The 14,510-nt window shown below is 42.4% G+C and overlaps 1 protein-coding gene across 1 annotated transcript in view; it reads right to left on the bottom strand.

Moving 5' to 3' along the window:
• The window catches only part of LOC311252642 (thyrotropin-releasing hormone-degrading ectoenzyme-like), a 169,774-nt gene that overhangs the window by 31,572 nt on the left and 123,692 nt on the right, over positions 1 to 14,510 (bottom strand). Inside the window, exons 8-11 of the mRNA XM_084345970.1 lie at positions 14,144 to 14,209; positions 9,641 to 9,706; positions 9,015 to 9,193; positions 662 to 750 (exon numbers count right to left, since the gene is read on the bottom strand). Coding sequence (XP_084202096.1) covers positions 662 to 750; positions 9,015 to 9,193; positions 9,641 to 9,706; positions 14,144 to 14,209 — 400 coding nt within the window. The remainder of the gene's footprint in view (positions 1 to 661; positions 751 to 9,014; positions 9,194 to 9,640; positions 9,707 to 14,143; positions 14,210 to 14,510) is intronic.

The raw sequence follows: 14,510 nt of genomic DNA, 5'->3' as shown, positions 1-14,510 counted from the left end.
AAAACTAGAATGAGTCGTGACCCATAAAACAAGACCAAGAGAGGGCTTTATTTTTCAAAAACTTAAGCAGGGAGTGTTTTATTCATCAGAAACAGAAGAAAAAAAGGTTCTCTCACCAAAAACTGAAGAAGAATAAACTGTATTTTCACAAAAACACAGACAAAGCGAGCTGTTGCCTCTTAAAAACAAAGCCTATCTCGCTTTATTTCGCAAAAACAGACCTAGAAAGAGTCCCATCCTCCAAAACACAAAAGCAAAACTTAAAAGTTTATTCCTCAAAAACTGAGCCAATGGGTTTCACTCTCCATAAAAGAAAAAAAAAGAGTTTAATTCCCCAAAACAACACAAACAGGATGAGGTTTATTTCCTCTGCCGACAGACTGCAACACTGACAACACGAAAAGCTTTTTATCAAAGGACTCTCCCTGTGAGTTACACTTTTTCACTCCATTAAACACAAATCACACCTCTCACGATAATGAGATAATTAATACGTGATCAGGAGCTAATTTGCACCGTTAACATAACAAAAATATTCCCAAAGGTAACGGCTCGTTATCTCACGTGAAAGCAGGATGATGAGAATGAACTTTTATGGAGATGTTCGATTAATGATGAAAAGCAGCGTTTCGGGACGTGAAGCACACCGTCAGGACCGTACCTGTCTTGTTGTTGATCCAGATGAGGCTCTCTGAACCAACACTGGACTCATTTCCCACAGCGACCGTCAATGGCACCTGCCACTGTAAACTAGAGAGAGGGAGAGTGATGTCAGTAATGGCCGCTGGAATTGGATTGAGTTTTATTGCCTCGGTTATCAGATGGAAAGACATTAGAGAGAGAGAGCGATGGTCAGTGATGATCATTCAACATCAGTCAGCTGGAAATGGAGCGAGCGACACTGGCTGTGTTACAGAGAGAGAGGGTGTAATAGCTGCAGCAGCCAGCCGACATCAGTCAAGCTGAAATGGCTGAGGGTTATTGTCTTCTTCAGAGAGCCACAGAGGTTAAATGTGCTGTCCGCGGAAAACTGTGTGAGTGGTGAGTTTGATTTTTAGATTTTCAGATCAGTTGAAAGATGCTTAAAGGGACGAAAGTCCACAAAACATTTCCGGAGCTTCACAGCAAAGAGATCCAAACTGATCTGAGAATGAGTTGTTTAAACCCCCTTTTATGCCAAAGTGTTCACCGTAGCTGCTGAGATAAAAGTGTTAACAGGCACATTCTTCAGATCAGTTTGTGATCTCGGGGCTCCTGGAGACCTGGATTGCACAGGACGAGCTATATGGAGACATTTGCTGTTTTTTTTGGTTGTTTCTGTTTTTAAAACAAGTCCCCAGCTACTTCAGTTGTTCAGGAGAATGCTGCAACGCCGTTTCGCTGTGAAGCTTCAGAAATGTTGTGGTGAAGATTTTGGCTTAAAGTTTCTGGACTGCAAAACTCCCCCTGACTTTCAACTACTTACTTTTTCAGTGAGTAGATGAAGCCTGAATTTCCACTTTCGGGTGAAGTGCTCCTTTAAGCACAGCCTCCACATTTCTGCTGAACTGGCGTCAATCCACCTGTCTGTCTGTTTCCCTGACTCTTGAACAAAATCCCCCCCAAAACATAAGCTTGTGGCACCAGATGACACCGAATCAGCTGTTTCTTTCCACCTTAGAAGTCTCTAAGAAGGCTCACACCAGGTGAGTTCATGTTTATAAGTGCTGTCAGTGATTGTTCAAGGCTACTACAGCTTGTGTTTAGTTTTATCTTAGCAGCAAAGACCGGGGAAACTAGTTTAGTTTTAGCTCAGTCCAAAGAGAAAAAAATCCATCTTCTAACATTTCTTTCCAGTAGGAGGGAAAGATGTAAGAAATCAGGATCTCAGATCGATTTGAAAAGATGTTATTTACACCGTTGATGCGTGGTCAGGTTCAGTCAACCAGTTCAGAAGGGATGCAGGCTAACGCTTTAAGCTTAGCAGCTACAGTGAAGATTTCTCTTTTTAAAAAGGTGTAAAAGGGGGCGAGCAGATAATGACTGAATTTTTTCTTTCTGTTCCTTTAGAGGCTCCTCTACTGCTGGAGAGAATTCCCCATATATCAGACTCGTGATATATTTTAAAAACCCACCGATTATCTCAAAATTGCATCACAGCTGAGCTCACACAAGGTTGTTTTTCTACGATCCTCAGTAGCTGATGCTGAGGAGATAAGTGGTTTTTGAAAGGCAGACGGACTGACTGAATGATGGAGGAGGAACTCGGCTCTGCAGAATGACGATTACTCACAAGGTTCAACCTAGCAGAACTGAGATTAATGTGACCTGAGTGCAGGAAAAGATCCAAGGAAAATAAGACAGGTGTGTTTTAGCCACTGTAATAGATGTTTTATAGACCAAACCTTGCCTAACTTAAATTATGTTTGCCTACATAACTTCAATTACATAACTCACCTGCTGATTTTAACCCAAACCACAATCTTTTCCTAAACGTGACCATGTTGTTTGTTGCCTACGGTCTGATTTATGGTTGCACGTCGGCTCTAAGCAGAGTGGCCTACGCTGTAGGGAGCAATTATACATGTGTACTGGCGTGTCTGCGTTGCTGCTGGTGGTGAGCAGATTGCCAGCCGTACTTTCCCCTTTAAACACACCAACTCCTTCAGCTCACAGCTGTGTCTCTGGGATATCGAGAGTGGACAGGCCGAGTGTCTGCAGGGAGGGCTGCCTGCCCTTTGTACATCCAGCCTGTCTGCTCAAGATAGCCCAGAGACACTCCAGCAGCAAAAAGCAAGTCCAGGGGAGAAGTTTAACCCAACCAAACCGCAGGCATATGACGAAGGTCTGGTGCAACAGTCACGTTGTTTTGGAAATGGTGATTTATGTTGCTGTGAGGACTAATGAGTATGTGTTGAGATTATAACTACACACTATAAACCACTGTTTTAAAAACAGTTCATTTACCCAAACTAAAATACGGTTGTTTTGAACCAGTGTTACGCAGAAAGATCAACTTTTTCCTCAACAGTCACAAACATTATTGTCATTTGTAAAAATGTATGTGACATGGATACAAATACTTTTAACAATCAGTAACAAACAGTGACAAAACAGAAGATAATAGTTTAAAGAAGTAACACTAATAATGGGTCGAAACAGCCTCTCGTCTTAGTGGTTTTCTACCCATGGCAGTCCTTGAAGTAATATCACAGCTAAAACAACCATCTTTTCCCTGCAGAACAAGATGTGCCCACAGTATCCACAGCAATACAAAACTAAATACTTAAAGAAAGAACAAAGTAGATCACTTGAAGTCTACGAGAACAGAAGCAGACAGTTATGTGAGTAAAGGCCAAGTAGCCATTAGCTGGTGTCTGTTCCATTAAATGAACATCAGATATCTGGCTCACAATATCCGTCCTGTGTGGACCGACCCACCCCCCAAATAACCTGAAACATCCAGTCCAATGAACAGGACAGGATCCCTTTAGATATTTCCCTTTCATTGCATTCATGTCATTAACATCCATCCATTTTCTGCTTCGTATCTGGGGATGGATTGCAGTTGGAGAAGGATAAGTAAAGTGGTCTCTCCAGCTGTTTTCCAGCTCCTCCTTGGGGGATCCCAAGGTGTTCTCAAGCCCGGTGAGTTATATAATCCATCAAGTCTGTTCTGGGTCAAGCCTGGGGCCTCCTACCAGCTGGATGTGCCCTGAAAACCTCCTAAGGAATTTAAAATGTTGGCCAAACAACCTCAACTGGCTCTTTCAATGTGAAGGATGTCTGAGCGTCTCGACCTATCTCTAAGACTGAGCCCAGGCACCCTGCAGAGGAAACTCATTTCAGCCGCTTGTATCCATGATCTCATTCTTTCGGTCACTGCCCACAGCTCATGACCACCAGTGAGGGTCGGATCATAGATCAACTGGTAAATCAAAGGCTTTGGCTTCAGGCTCAGCTCCCTCTTCACCACGACGGTCCAGTACATCGCCTGCATTACTGCACTGCACAAAATACACTATATTGCATTAATATTCAGCCCAGTCTAATGGCAAAGCATGTAATACACCCACGGATCCACTAGAGGTCAGCGTGTGAGTATGACGTTTCATTTAAGAAAGGAGTTATTTTAAGTAAAACAATAATGCTTCCCAAACCTGATCAAGTACTTTTGGTGCCTTTATTTTGAAAGTCCATGCAGATGTTGCATGTCTAAAATATACAGATATGACACATTGTTAGAGATTAAAGGTACTCAAACTTTACATAAAACACTGACTGAGGGGAGGGCAGAGGATATGACATCGTCTGTAGATCTGCTGGTGCCTTTTAACCAGCCTGTTATATTATATCTGCCTATACCTCAGGAAATTCCTCAGTTTCCTTCAAGCATTTTGCATAAACAAACAAAAACACTTACTTTATATTTACTTTTGATCACAAAGTACAATTTGCTGATCATAAAACTCAACTTAAATAACATACTCGAGGCAGAATGTGTGATTGCAGTGAGTACTTCTTCGCCTACAGCATGTTTGAGAGAGTAAAGAGCTCATTTGGACAAAAATGGCTTCCCGTTGATTTTTGTTCGTGACCAGTACGTTGCTGACACACACACACACACACACACACACACACACTGCAGCAGCCTCATTTAAATGTAAACGGTTGGGGTATGTGGGTACTAATGACAGCGTTTAAAGGGGGACCAGTTCCATTAAAAGCGTCAGACTCAGGTTTTAATTGGACTCATTTTAATCAAATTGATTCATATTTTAATTAAAGTGGATTTTAATTACAGACGGCAAACAATCAACAATTAATTCGTCCATTTAAGGAGAGTGAGTGTGTGTGTGTGTGGGGGGGGGGGGAGAGACAGGGGTCACTATAACACAATCAGCCAGAGAGAGACCAATTTACCGATCCCATACCACCTGTCGCCGCAGGCAACCGTGGATCAATACCGCTGCCTAGCAACCAAATATTAATTCTGATATTTATATTAACGTGAGTGACAGGAGCGCACCCCTCAATTTGACACATATACGCACACACACAGAAAATCACACACAGTCAGCAGCATGGACAGCAGAATGTGTTTATTAATATTTGATCGAAATGAAGCCTGTTTATTTTAGACAATAGGGTGTGTGTATGTGTGTGTGTGTGTGTGTGTGTGTGTGTGTGTGTGTTCAGCTGGTTTCTGTCTTTGATGAATAAACCATTAACTCTGTGCACACACACACACAAACACACACTGAGAGAAAGGCAGTATGACTGTTGGTGCGTCATCGAGGGAAACTTAAGAAACTTGTCAGATGTCATCTCTCGGTCCCACCCAACACTCTGACCCCATTTATTCTTCTCATTCAAGTTTTTGATCAAAACTACTATTAAAAATCTTCATAGTAACACTTTCTATGAAGCCTATGTATATAATGCATTATATCGCATTATGAACATACTTATAATGCATTAACGTGCACCTATAGTGCTGTATAGTCACATATATACATAAGAATATTCATTATGCTTTATAAAATAATCATAACTCATAAGTACACCGATGTCTATGATGCAATATAAACATTAGTATGAGTATTACTCAACAAACAAACCTGCGTACCCATGTAGGATCGGACATTGTGTTGAACGCTGAGCTGAAGTCAACACACAACATCCTGATGTAGCTGTTATTTTCAAGGTGTGTGAAGACTGAGTGGAGGGCGGTGGATACGACAATCCACTACGATTCTGACAGCATACTGGCGAGTGGCTTATAACAAGCCTGTTGCACTTTTTACTGTACTTTATTTATTCGATGTTCATATATTCGATGTGCAACTGCTGACTTAACAGATCCACATTTCGAATCTACACCTACAAAATAAGATGCATTGCTAGAAATGACAGCACTCAAACTACATAGAAAACCCTGACTGAGTGGAGGGTGGTGGATATGGCAATCCTCTGTGGCTCACAGGCGTCAAAGAAAGTGTTACGGACTTTAAAATGATTTAGTTTTTCCAATGTTTCCATTTCTTGATGTGCAGTTTTTGCCTTGTTTGTGTTAATGTTCATTATGTGAATGTTTTACTTGTCTACTTATTATGCATGTTTACTATTTTTGTCACTTTGTGATATCTGCCTTGAAATATAAATCAGCGTATAAATAGACTTTACTTTCTAACAACAGCTTCTGTAGAATAATTTATGACTGTGATGTTTAACTTTAAAGCCAATTAAATAAAACAGCCTCTCGTCCTCCAATCACATCCCTGTTTACCTGTCAGGTGGCGTCTTCTCTCTTTCGACAGTCACAGAGACGAGTTGTGTTCGACTGCCGACTGAGATCCTGTTTGATTTATTTTCAGTATCATTAGCTCGACCTTATCGTTAGCTCTCGCTGTCCTCTGGTGTCTCCTCGTCTCTCTTGCTGTCAGCTCACTTCTTTAAAAAGCATTTATTTGCCTCGCTGCGTTGGCTGTTTGATGGTGAGAAAATAAAGCGACACAAATTTGAAACGTCTCCCTCGAACTGCCAGAAGGGAAGAATGTAAATAATATACTGTGATCTTTAAAATGTCACCTTAACACTTCTCAAGTTTTTTTTTTTTTTTTTTTAAAAAGGCATCAAAAAGTTCGGCTTGAAATACATGACTTGGTCGCCTCGGTCCAGATGAAAAATGCTCCGAATTACCATGAAATAAAGTGTTTTTTGTCTCAACTTCCTGTGAACAATATCCCGCTTTGTTGCCACAAACATGGCTGGAAAATTGTACCCAGGTGTCCTTCAAAGTATCCAGTGGTGAAACTCGAACCGCCACTTGGCAAGCTTGTTGGCTATAATGATGCCACCACCGCTTCACCTCAGCTAATAAACACCATCAGCCTCAGACATATCTGTGGTGTGCAGAAACTTTAACTGCTTACATTATTATCCTGGAGACTGGGCAGCTCTGCTCCGTGTCTCTATCAGCTGAGGCTTCCTTGGCCTGATAAATGCTATGGAGGAATATGAGTACTTCATATAAATAGCATAATTTTCCCAAAACACTGCTGCTTCTCTGCTGCTACTGGGATTTTTAAATCTGACGCCCGCAGAGCGCCACAGGAGCATCAAATGAGGCGCCACAATTATTACTTTCAGTGTGTTTGGCCCTCAAATAGAATCATTAAAAGCAGCTTATTTACATTTTTTTCATGAAAAAGCCGTGAACAGATTTTCAAGTGCTGCACAATATTGCTTTCATCTCGAGCATGAGTGGTGTCACACACAGCAGGAGCAGCGGTTACTGTACGATGAGAGGGTCTAAAGCCTGAGTGCTGCGACTGAAGACGGATTTATTTCCTCCACAGAGCCACGTTATTAGGAGCTGTGTGGTTACTGAAGTGTTTGAGACAGACAACCGTGATATTTCAACTTCTTCCTGTATGTTTCCAAGAATTTTATGTTTCCCTGCATGTTAATAAAGAAATATAAATACAAATAAATCAGGAGTTTAAGTCAATGGTAACACTGTGGGACACTGCTGTGCTTCTGAACGCGTGATCAAACAGCAGCATCAGCCTCTGATTCAATCCACCGCGCTCCGCCGTGACGCCGGCTCAGCTACAAACACAACAACAGTTTCTTTTTTTACAAGAGCTGGTGAACACCCCGGGACCACTGAGTGCGTCTGAACGCAGCCCCACGAGACTCAGCGAGGGGAGAAAGAAAGAGTCGAGCTCCACCTACAACAAACAGCTTTAGTTCATCAGCTGAGGAGACCTCGGGAGCGACTCGGAGCAGAGCAGCTCAAGTGAAACACAAAAGACTCCAGATGAAAGACGAAAAGGAGAACAGAAGAGGAGGGAAAGATGAAATGAGAGAGGTAAAGAAACTTTCGGCGAGAAACGGAGTAGGTCAGAGTGATTGTAAATGTCAGCTACAGCACGGAAACATGACAGGAAGAAAAGAGAGAGAAAGAAGTAAGAAGAAAAGAAAACAGAAAGAAAGTGAACAACAGGTGAAAATAAAAAGAGGGAAGGAGCTGATGAAGTATTGATGGAGGAGAAAGTGGGTCGATAAAACAGCGAAGAGAATAAACTCCAGACGTAGTGAAGGATGTGAATAAAACATCAAGTGAATCAAATATAAATGAAATATAAATGATGTAAAGGTGGTAAAGAATGTGAAGAAAAACTGAAAAAGTGCTTTTTCAGGAGAAAATGGAGGACAAACTTAACTTAGTGCTTATTGAGGCGTGAAGCAAAGAGTGCGAGGAGGATCGCCGCTGAACGACTGAACGACTGAACGACTGAACGACTGAAGGACGGCTGCTGGCGACCACAATTATTATGTAGTTATTATCATGGCAACTCTGCCCTTGGATTCATTGTCCAATAGATTGAAGCCCTGTTCAACCAACTATCTACTCACACCTGTACACCTGATCCAGTATTAGTCGTAGTGTTGCTCAGTACTGTTGAAACTTTAGCGTATTTGCACAATTAAAGGTCTTTCCCCTGCGACATGACTCGTTACACTGTCTGGTTTGAGCCATTTGGTCCAATATCATTTGGAAACTCTAGAAGAGCCGTGACATTAAATTATATTATAAATTAATCCCCCTTCAAGTTATACAGGGCGCTAAACCAGAAGTCAGCCGGCTCGGGGGTGATCCAGGTATCACCACAGCTGGGAAGTCGAGCTTTTTTGGCTTCAAAACACCAGCTGCTGTATTGACAATCCCCTTTTCTGTGTTTTAAAAGTGAATCGTTTGTATTGTTGAGCCTTGTCAACGGAGAATAATAAAGTAGCTTTGTCCCTGTTAGAAACAACACAGACGTCCCCAGGACTTACATTCATCTCGTCTGTGAGCCAGCTGGACAAAAGCTTTTGATTCTGAGGTTGTTGAGGCACCATTTTGTTTATATTTGGATCAGTGTCCAAAAAAAAAAGAAAAAAATCACTTAAATTACTCATTTATTTAGTAAAACTCTCTGTATCACCTGGAGTCGAAACAGGAAGTGCTTTGAACGTGGTCTTACCTGTTGTTGCTCCTGGCTTCCTGTCCGTACAGGAAGTGCTCCTGGTTGACAGTGATGTAATGAGTGGGGAGCTGCTCTGATTGGTTCTTGCTGATGGTAACGACCGGGTAGCCCATTTGTAGAGTCCACCTGTCCATCATCCCTCCGATGTCGATGTCCCGCCCCTCTGAACGCATCGCCTGGACAACAGTTAATCAAAAATGACTAATTATTATGAAATAAGTCTTTAGATCATTTATCAGCTTATTATCCATCTATGACCTTTCAATGAGAGAAGAACGATGCTCTGATTGGCTGGCAGCTAATTAAAGAGCAGTCTCAGTGTAACGAACAACACTAACGAAGATTGATCCGATTAAACATCCCCGCCTCCACCTGTCAGTCACGTCACCATGGCAACTTTTCTCACGTCTGTCCCGTCTTAACGAGCGTCTCTCCGGCCTTCATTAGAGACGCTTCGTTAAATAATCAACAGCTTCAGTCAGTCTGGCTGCTTGAAGCCCTGGAGAGTCACATGTGAACAGTCGCAGGTTTGAATCCCTGCTGGGACCAGCGACAGGTCTGAACGCTCTGCCTCAAAGCCTTCGAGCCAGGGGAGGGCAGATGATTGGACAGGTGAGCGTTACCTGAGACAGTTTGCTCCACAGGTCGTCTCTGGCTGCGTTGCTGTACATGTGGCTCAGCAGATAATCCTGAGAATAACAAACAACAAAAGACAATTAATGATCAGTGTGCAGACGTTCAAAACAACACGTGACAGGAAATGACATCTGTTGGTGGATTGTTGTTAGAAATTTCCGCAAGATAACGTCTGTTTTTGTTTCTGCCTCGCCTTCAGTACTCTACTTTTTAAAGAGATATGTTTAGACAGAAAAGACACTTTAACAGCATCTTTAAACAAAGGCTAATGTCACAGACGCTCCAGAAAACAGTGATCAGCAGAAAGCAGCAGTGGACGACTGAGCCGAGCAGTGTGAACAAACAAAGTGGAGCCTTCGTCGCGGTGATACCGTGGAGTCTCTGTGTGAACAGGGCTCATGTTGTGGTGATTACTATTTCATTCATTTAAGATCATTTGCCCCACACTGACGCTGCAGAGACGTGCTCTGAACTGCATGTGTCCTTCTGTTTTGGGGATATTTTCAGAAACAACCACTGAGCATCTGAAAGTGTTGAATGATTGTCAGAAGTCTCAGTGTGATTACAGACCTGTCAGCTCGTGTTGCAGGGAGTTTAAAGGGCTTTGGGCTCAATCCCCTCTCTGACTTCAAACTTTAAGTTATATTTTAAAACAAAGCGAAGCTCCCAGAGAGAGTCGCCCAGTTCAAACGGGACTTAGTGGCGTGGCGGCTTCGCTTTTCAACCCCGCGTTTCGTCAGCGACGCTCTTGTCTCTTTTGATCGGCGTCGGTTTCCGGCACGGGGGAGAAAAAACCCGTTCGTTATAAAAGCTCTGGGAGGTTGCCGGATTGTTGAGGTTTATGATAAAACAAGAAAAAGGCTGGAAAGTCATCCGAGATAACACTGAACACCTACACAGACTGAGCTCTAATCTGAGCTCACTGATTCCTCAGTGACGAGTCCTCACAAACAGTCACTCGGTTGTCTCGGCGTGTATGAAGGTTGATAAGGCACGAAGGAGCTCTTTATTGGAACGAGATGACACACATGATAGCAGCCGAGTGTGTGTGGCTTTGATAAGTGCGACTCTGTCACCTTCACTGCAGCCGACGTGAGCAGAGATAAAACAGCGCACACGGTCTGATCCTCACTCCAGCACCGGTTTAACAGCGTGATCCGCCCAAACCAAACTGTTTTCAGTGATAACAAGCCGTCTGTCGGGAGACGCAGCGCGAGAGTGATAATAATTTCATTAAAAGACATTTGTTGTAACTGCTGTGAGGGTGGAGGTGAAGGATTCCTGGCCCTGTTTGAGCACACGGGCCGTTAATGAGGCCTGTTGTCTCACATCGGAGGGTGAACCTTGACCTCCGCTCTCCATCAGCAGAGCAGACGCATCCAGATCCTCGACAGACCGCTGTGACCTTTTAATTCTGCCTTTTTCAGCAGCCGACTGGACAAACTCACTGTTTGTTATTCTGTTATTTAGATCCACTGCAGGTCGGATCCATAATTATTAATGAGGTTCAGGAGTTTCTTCCACATTCATGTCACACTGGAGCTGCTATAATTGGCTGTTTCTGACCTGCAGATATTTTATTCACATCACTGGGAAACACTGATTTATCGAGAATACAGAACAAAAGGGCTCATTTGAGAAAACAGAAAATCTCCCTTTTGATTTGTTTTCAGGAATCATGATTAGGAAAACATCGTGGTTTCACTTGAATTGCCTGTTTTGCCGAGGTGATGTTGAACACAGCTGGCGATGGCCCACCTCCCTGTCAAATATATACATTTATGTCCTGCGGTGTCCTTAAAAATTAAAACCAGAGCCTAAACCTCACAGCGTTGTGACAAGAAGAGATTTCTTAAATGTTTCTCACATTTTCCACTAAACTTTCCGTTTTCTGCAGAGTTAATATGAAGAAAACCAGTGAGGATAAGATGTTCTCAAGACGATCTTTTATGCAGCTGAGGACTGAATCTTATTTGGTAGTGTGGCGTAATGTTCAGCACATTGTACGTGGAGTTGTAACACACACACACACACACACACACACACACACATGCAGTAATCTCTGTTCTGCTGCTGGATCAGCAGTGTTTTTATATAGAATCTGGTTCTCAGTAACTCCGGGTCAACGATAGTTTCTGCAGCAAAATCAGGGCATGGTGTGTGTGTGTCTGTGTGTGTGTGCTGGTGAGAGTGTGTGTGTGTGTGTGTGTGTGTGTGTGTGCGTGTGTGTGTGTGTGTGTGAGTGTGTGTGTGTGTGTGTGGGTGGTTGAATGTAGATACTTTCTCCCTGTACTCAGAACAAATCCTATATTTAACCTACTTTCACCTTACATCATATGACATCATTTTTACAGCGACTCTCGACAGATTGGTCCATATTTGTGGATAAAAATGAGCTTCATGTGAATTTCATCTGCGTCTCTTGCGGCTCTGATGTTCCTAAGACATTAACATTAACCAGTTGAGCCATCAGAGAGCCACACACAGCTGAACCGTAAATAATGCAACGCACTCTGTCATTAACACCGCTGATGTTATGTACTCGACTTTATGTTTTAAAGGTTAAAGTCAACAAGACAGATTCATGACTGCTGTGTCAAAAATTAAATCATCCGCAGTGAAAACAGGGGATCAATATTCATAAAGCAAAACCTACTTTCATTTTTCTCTCTGATTCATGTTTAATTTCTTTCTACAACAGCCGGCGCTGCTCCGGCCCGGATCAATTCATTGAATTCTGCTTTGAACTTGTCCCTGAGTAAACTGTGAGGGAACTAAGATCGGGTTAAGGGAACTTGTGGCTCCTCATTAACCGCTAGAGCAGCCTGTCACACTGCATGAGAAAATTAAATTAAACTCCCCAAACCTCCCAAACCTTCTGCCTTTGGGAGGCATTCAATGTTTTTGAGGGGGAATTTCAGAAGTTTATATTCTGCATTCATAAATATACACATGTGGATATTTTATAGTCTCATTGCAGTATTTTTAAAATATATATTTAACTTTAACTAGTTTTAGGACGACAATAAATAAAATATTTATCAATGCCCAACCATAATATCTCTCTTGGCAGTGCAGGGTAGGCTTTGAAGAGCATTTAATGAATAAATAAAGTATGCTAAATGGACTTGCATTTCTATAGCATTTTTCCAGTCTACTGGCCGCTTTAAGTGCTTTACAACACTTATCACAATCATACACTGATGGCAGAGGCTGCCCGCTCATCAGGAGCAATTTGGGGGTTCAGTATTTTGCTAAGGACGCCTAGACGGGTTTACTTGAACTCATAAGTGTGTCCTTTCCACCCCTATCACCAGAAGAAATGTGGCAATGTACCTTTCTGCAAAACCACACGTAAGTCAAAACTTTCAGTTTCTTTATGAGATATATTTTCTATTGTTCTCTTGTCACAACGCTGTGCTTATGTTATTCTAGGTTTGGGAACAAAAACCTCTTGGTTAGTGTTAGGAAAACATCATGGTTTAGCTTAAAATACACCACAGACACGGCTGGAGATGTCCCAAGGTCTCATTAAAAACACCCAGTTTTGTCACCACAACCATGATTGGAGATGGTCTGACTTCCCCTCAAAAATATCTGGTTTTTGCCGCCATGAACACAGTTGGGAGTGTGCCAAGGTGTCATGAAAAACACCTGGTTTTGTTACCACAACCAGGGTTGTAGATGGCCCGACTGCCAGTGAAAAATATCCAGTTTTGTCTCTACAAACACAGTTGGAGATGTGCCATGGATTTGTTAAAAACACTCAGTATTGTCAACACTAACGTTACTGGAAATGGTCCAACTTCCTTCAAAAAATATCTGGTTTTGTTGCCTCAAACACAAATGGAAATGTCCCAAGGTCTTGTTAAAAACACCTGGTGTCATCACCACGAACACAGCTGGAAACATCCCGAGGTTTCATTAAAAACACCACAAACAGTGATGGAAATTCTCTTGAAGTCTCCTTAAAAATATCCGATGGTATCACACATGTCGCCTGTAACTCCATCACCAACCCCTTCAGCACCTCCAGATATGAAAGCTAGGTCATGGATATATAATGTGAACGTGATATGACACTAATATTTTACCCTGGCGACTGGGCCGTCACTCCTTTGAGTATCAACCCTTTGTACAGTTAAAAGAGTGGCTGTTGATGTTTTGATGTCCTTCCTTCTTGGACAACAGCGGTTCTCCTCAGCTTGAATCCAGGTCGCTTACAGTGTATTGTGAAGCTTTACAGCAGAAAACAGGTTGAGAAACTTCCTTTCAAACTGCCCCTGCAGCCAAATCCACTTACACGCTGCCCATCTGTATACTCAGTGTGCTCCAAACAGTCAGGGTTTAGTCAAAATATGGTTACACACACACACACTCACAGCTTCCCCCTGAATCCATTTTAAAGCCAAACCCAGCTCTCCCTGCTGTCCTCAGATACACAAACCTTTTGTGTGTACAGCTGGACCTGCATGACGACAGGAACTTACATTGAGTCCTTTCTGGAACAGCGTCTGTCCCATCACGTTAGCCAGCATCCGGATTAACGCTGCCCCCTACAGACAGCACAGAGACACACGCTTTCAAACATGATCTCAATTGTTAACATCACATCAATCAAATAATTTCACTGGAAATGCTGCGAAAGTAGATCAGCGTTGAGCTTTCAAGTACAGTTAAACTTTGATGAACCTAAAGTGCTCACCTTTGAAAGTCCAACATGTAGCAAGCTATCATATTAGCACTAGCACTCGGCATGAGTATAAAGAAATATGGGGAGAAAAGAACTCCTTAGTCCAAAAACATCTCTTGAAAATACTGTTTTCCAGTTAGAAACAAGCTAGCTCAGCCAATTAC

Source organism: Pagrus pagrus, assembly GCF_965226575.1.
Source record: "Pagrus pagrus genome assembly, chromosome: 23".
In the NCBI taxonomy this organism is placed as follows: domain Eukaryota; kingdom Metazoa; phylum Chordata; class Actinopteri; order Spariformes; family Sparidae; genus Pagrus; species Pagrus pagrus.
This window is presented reverse-complemented; position numbering and strand designations above follow the sequence as displayed.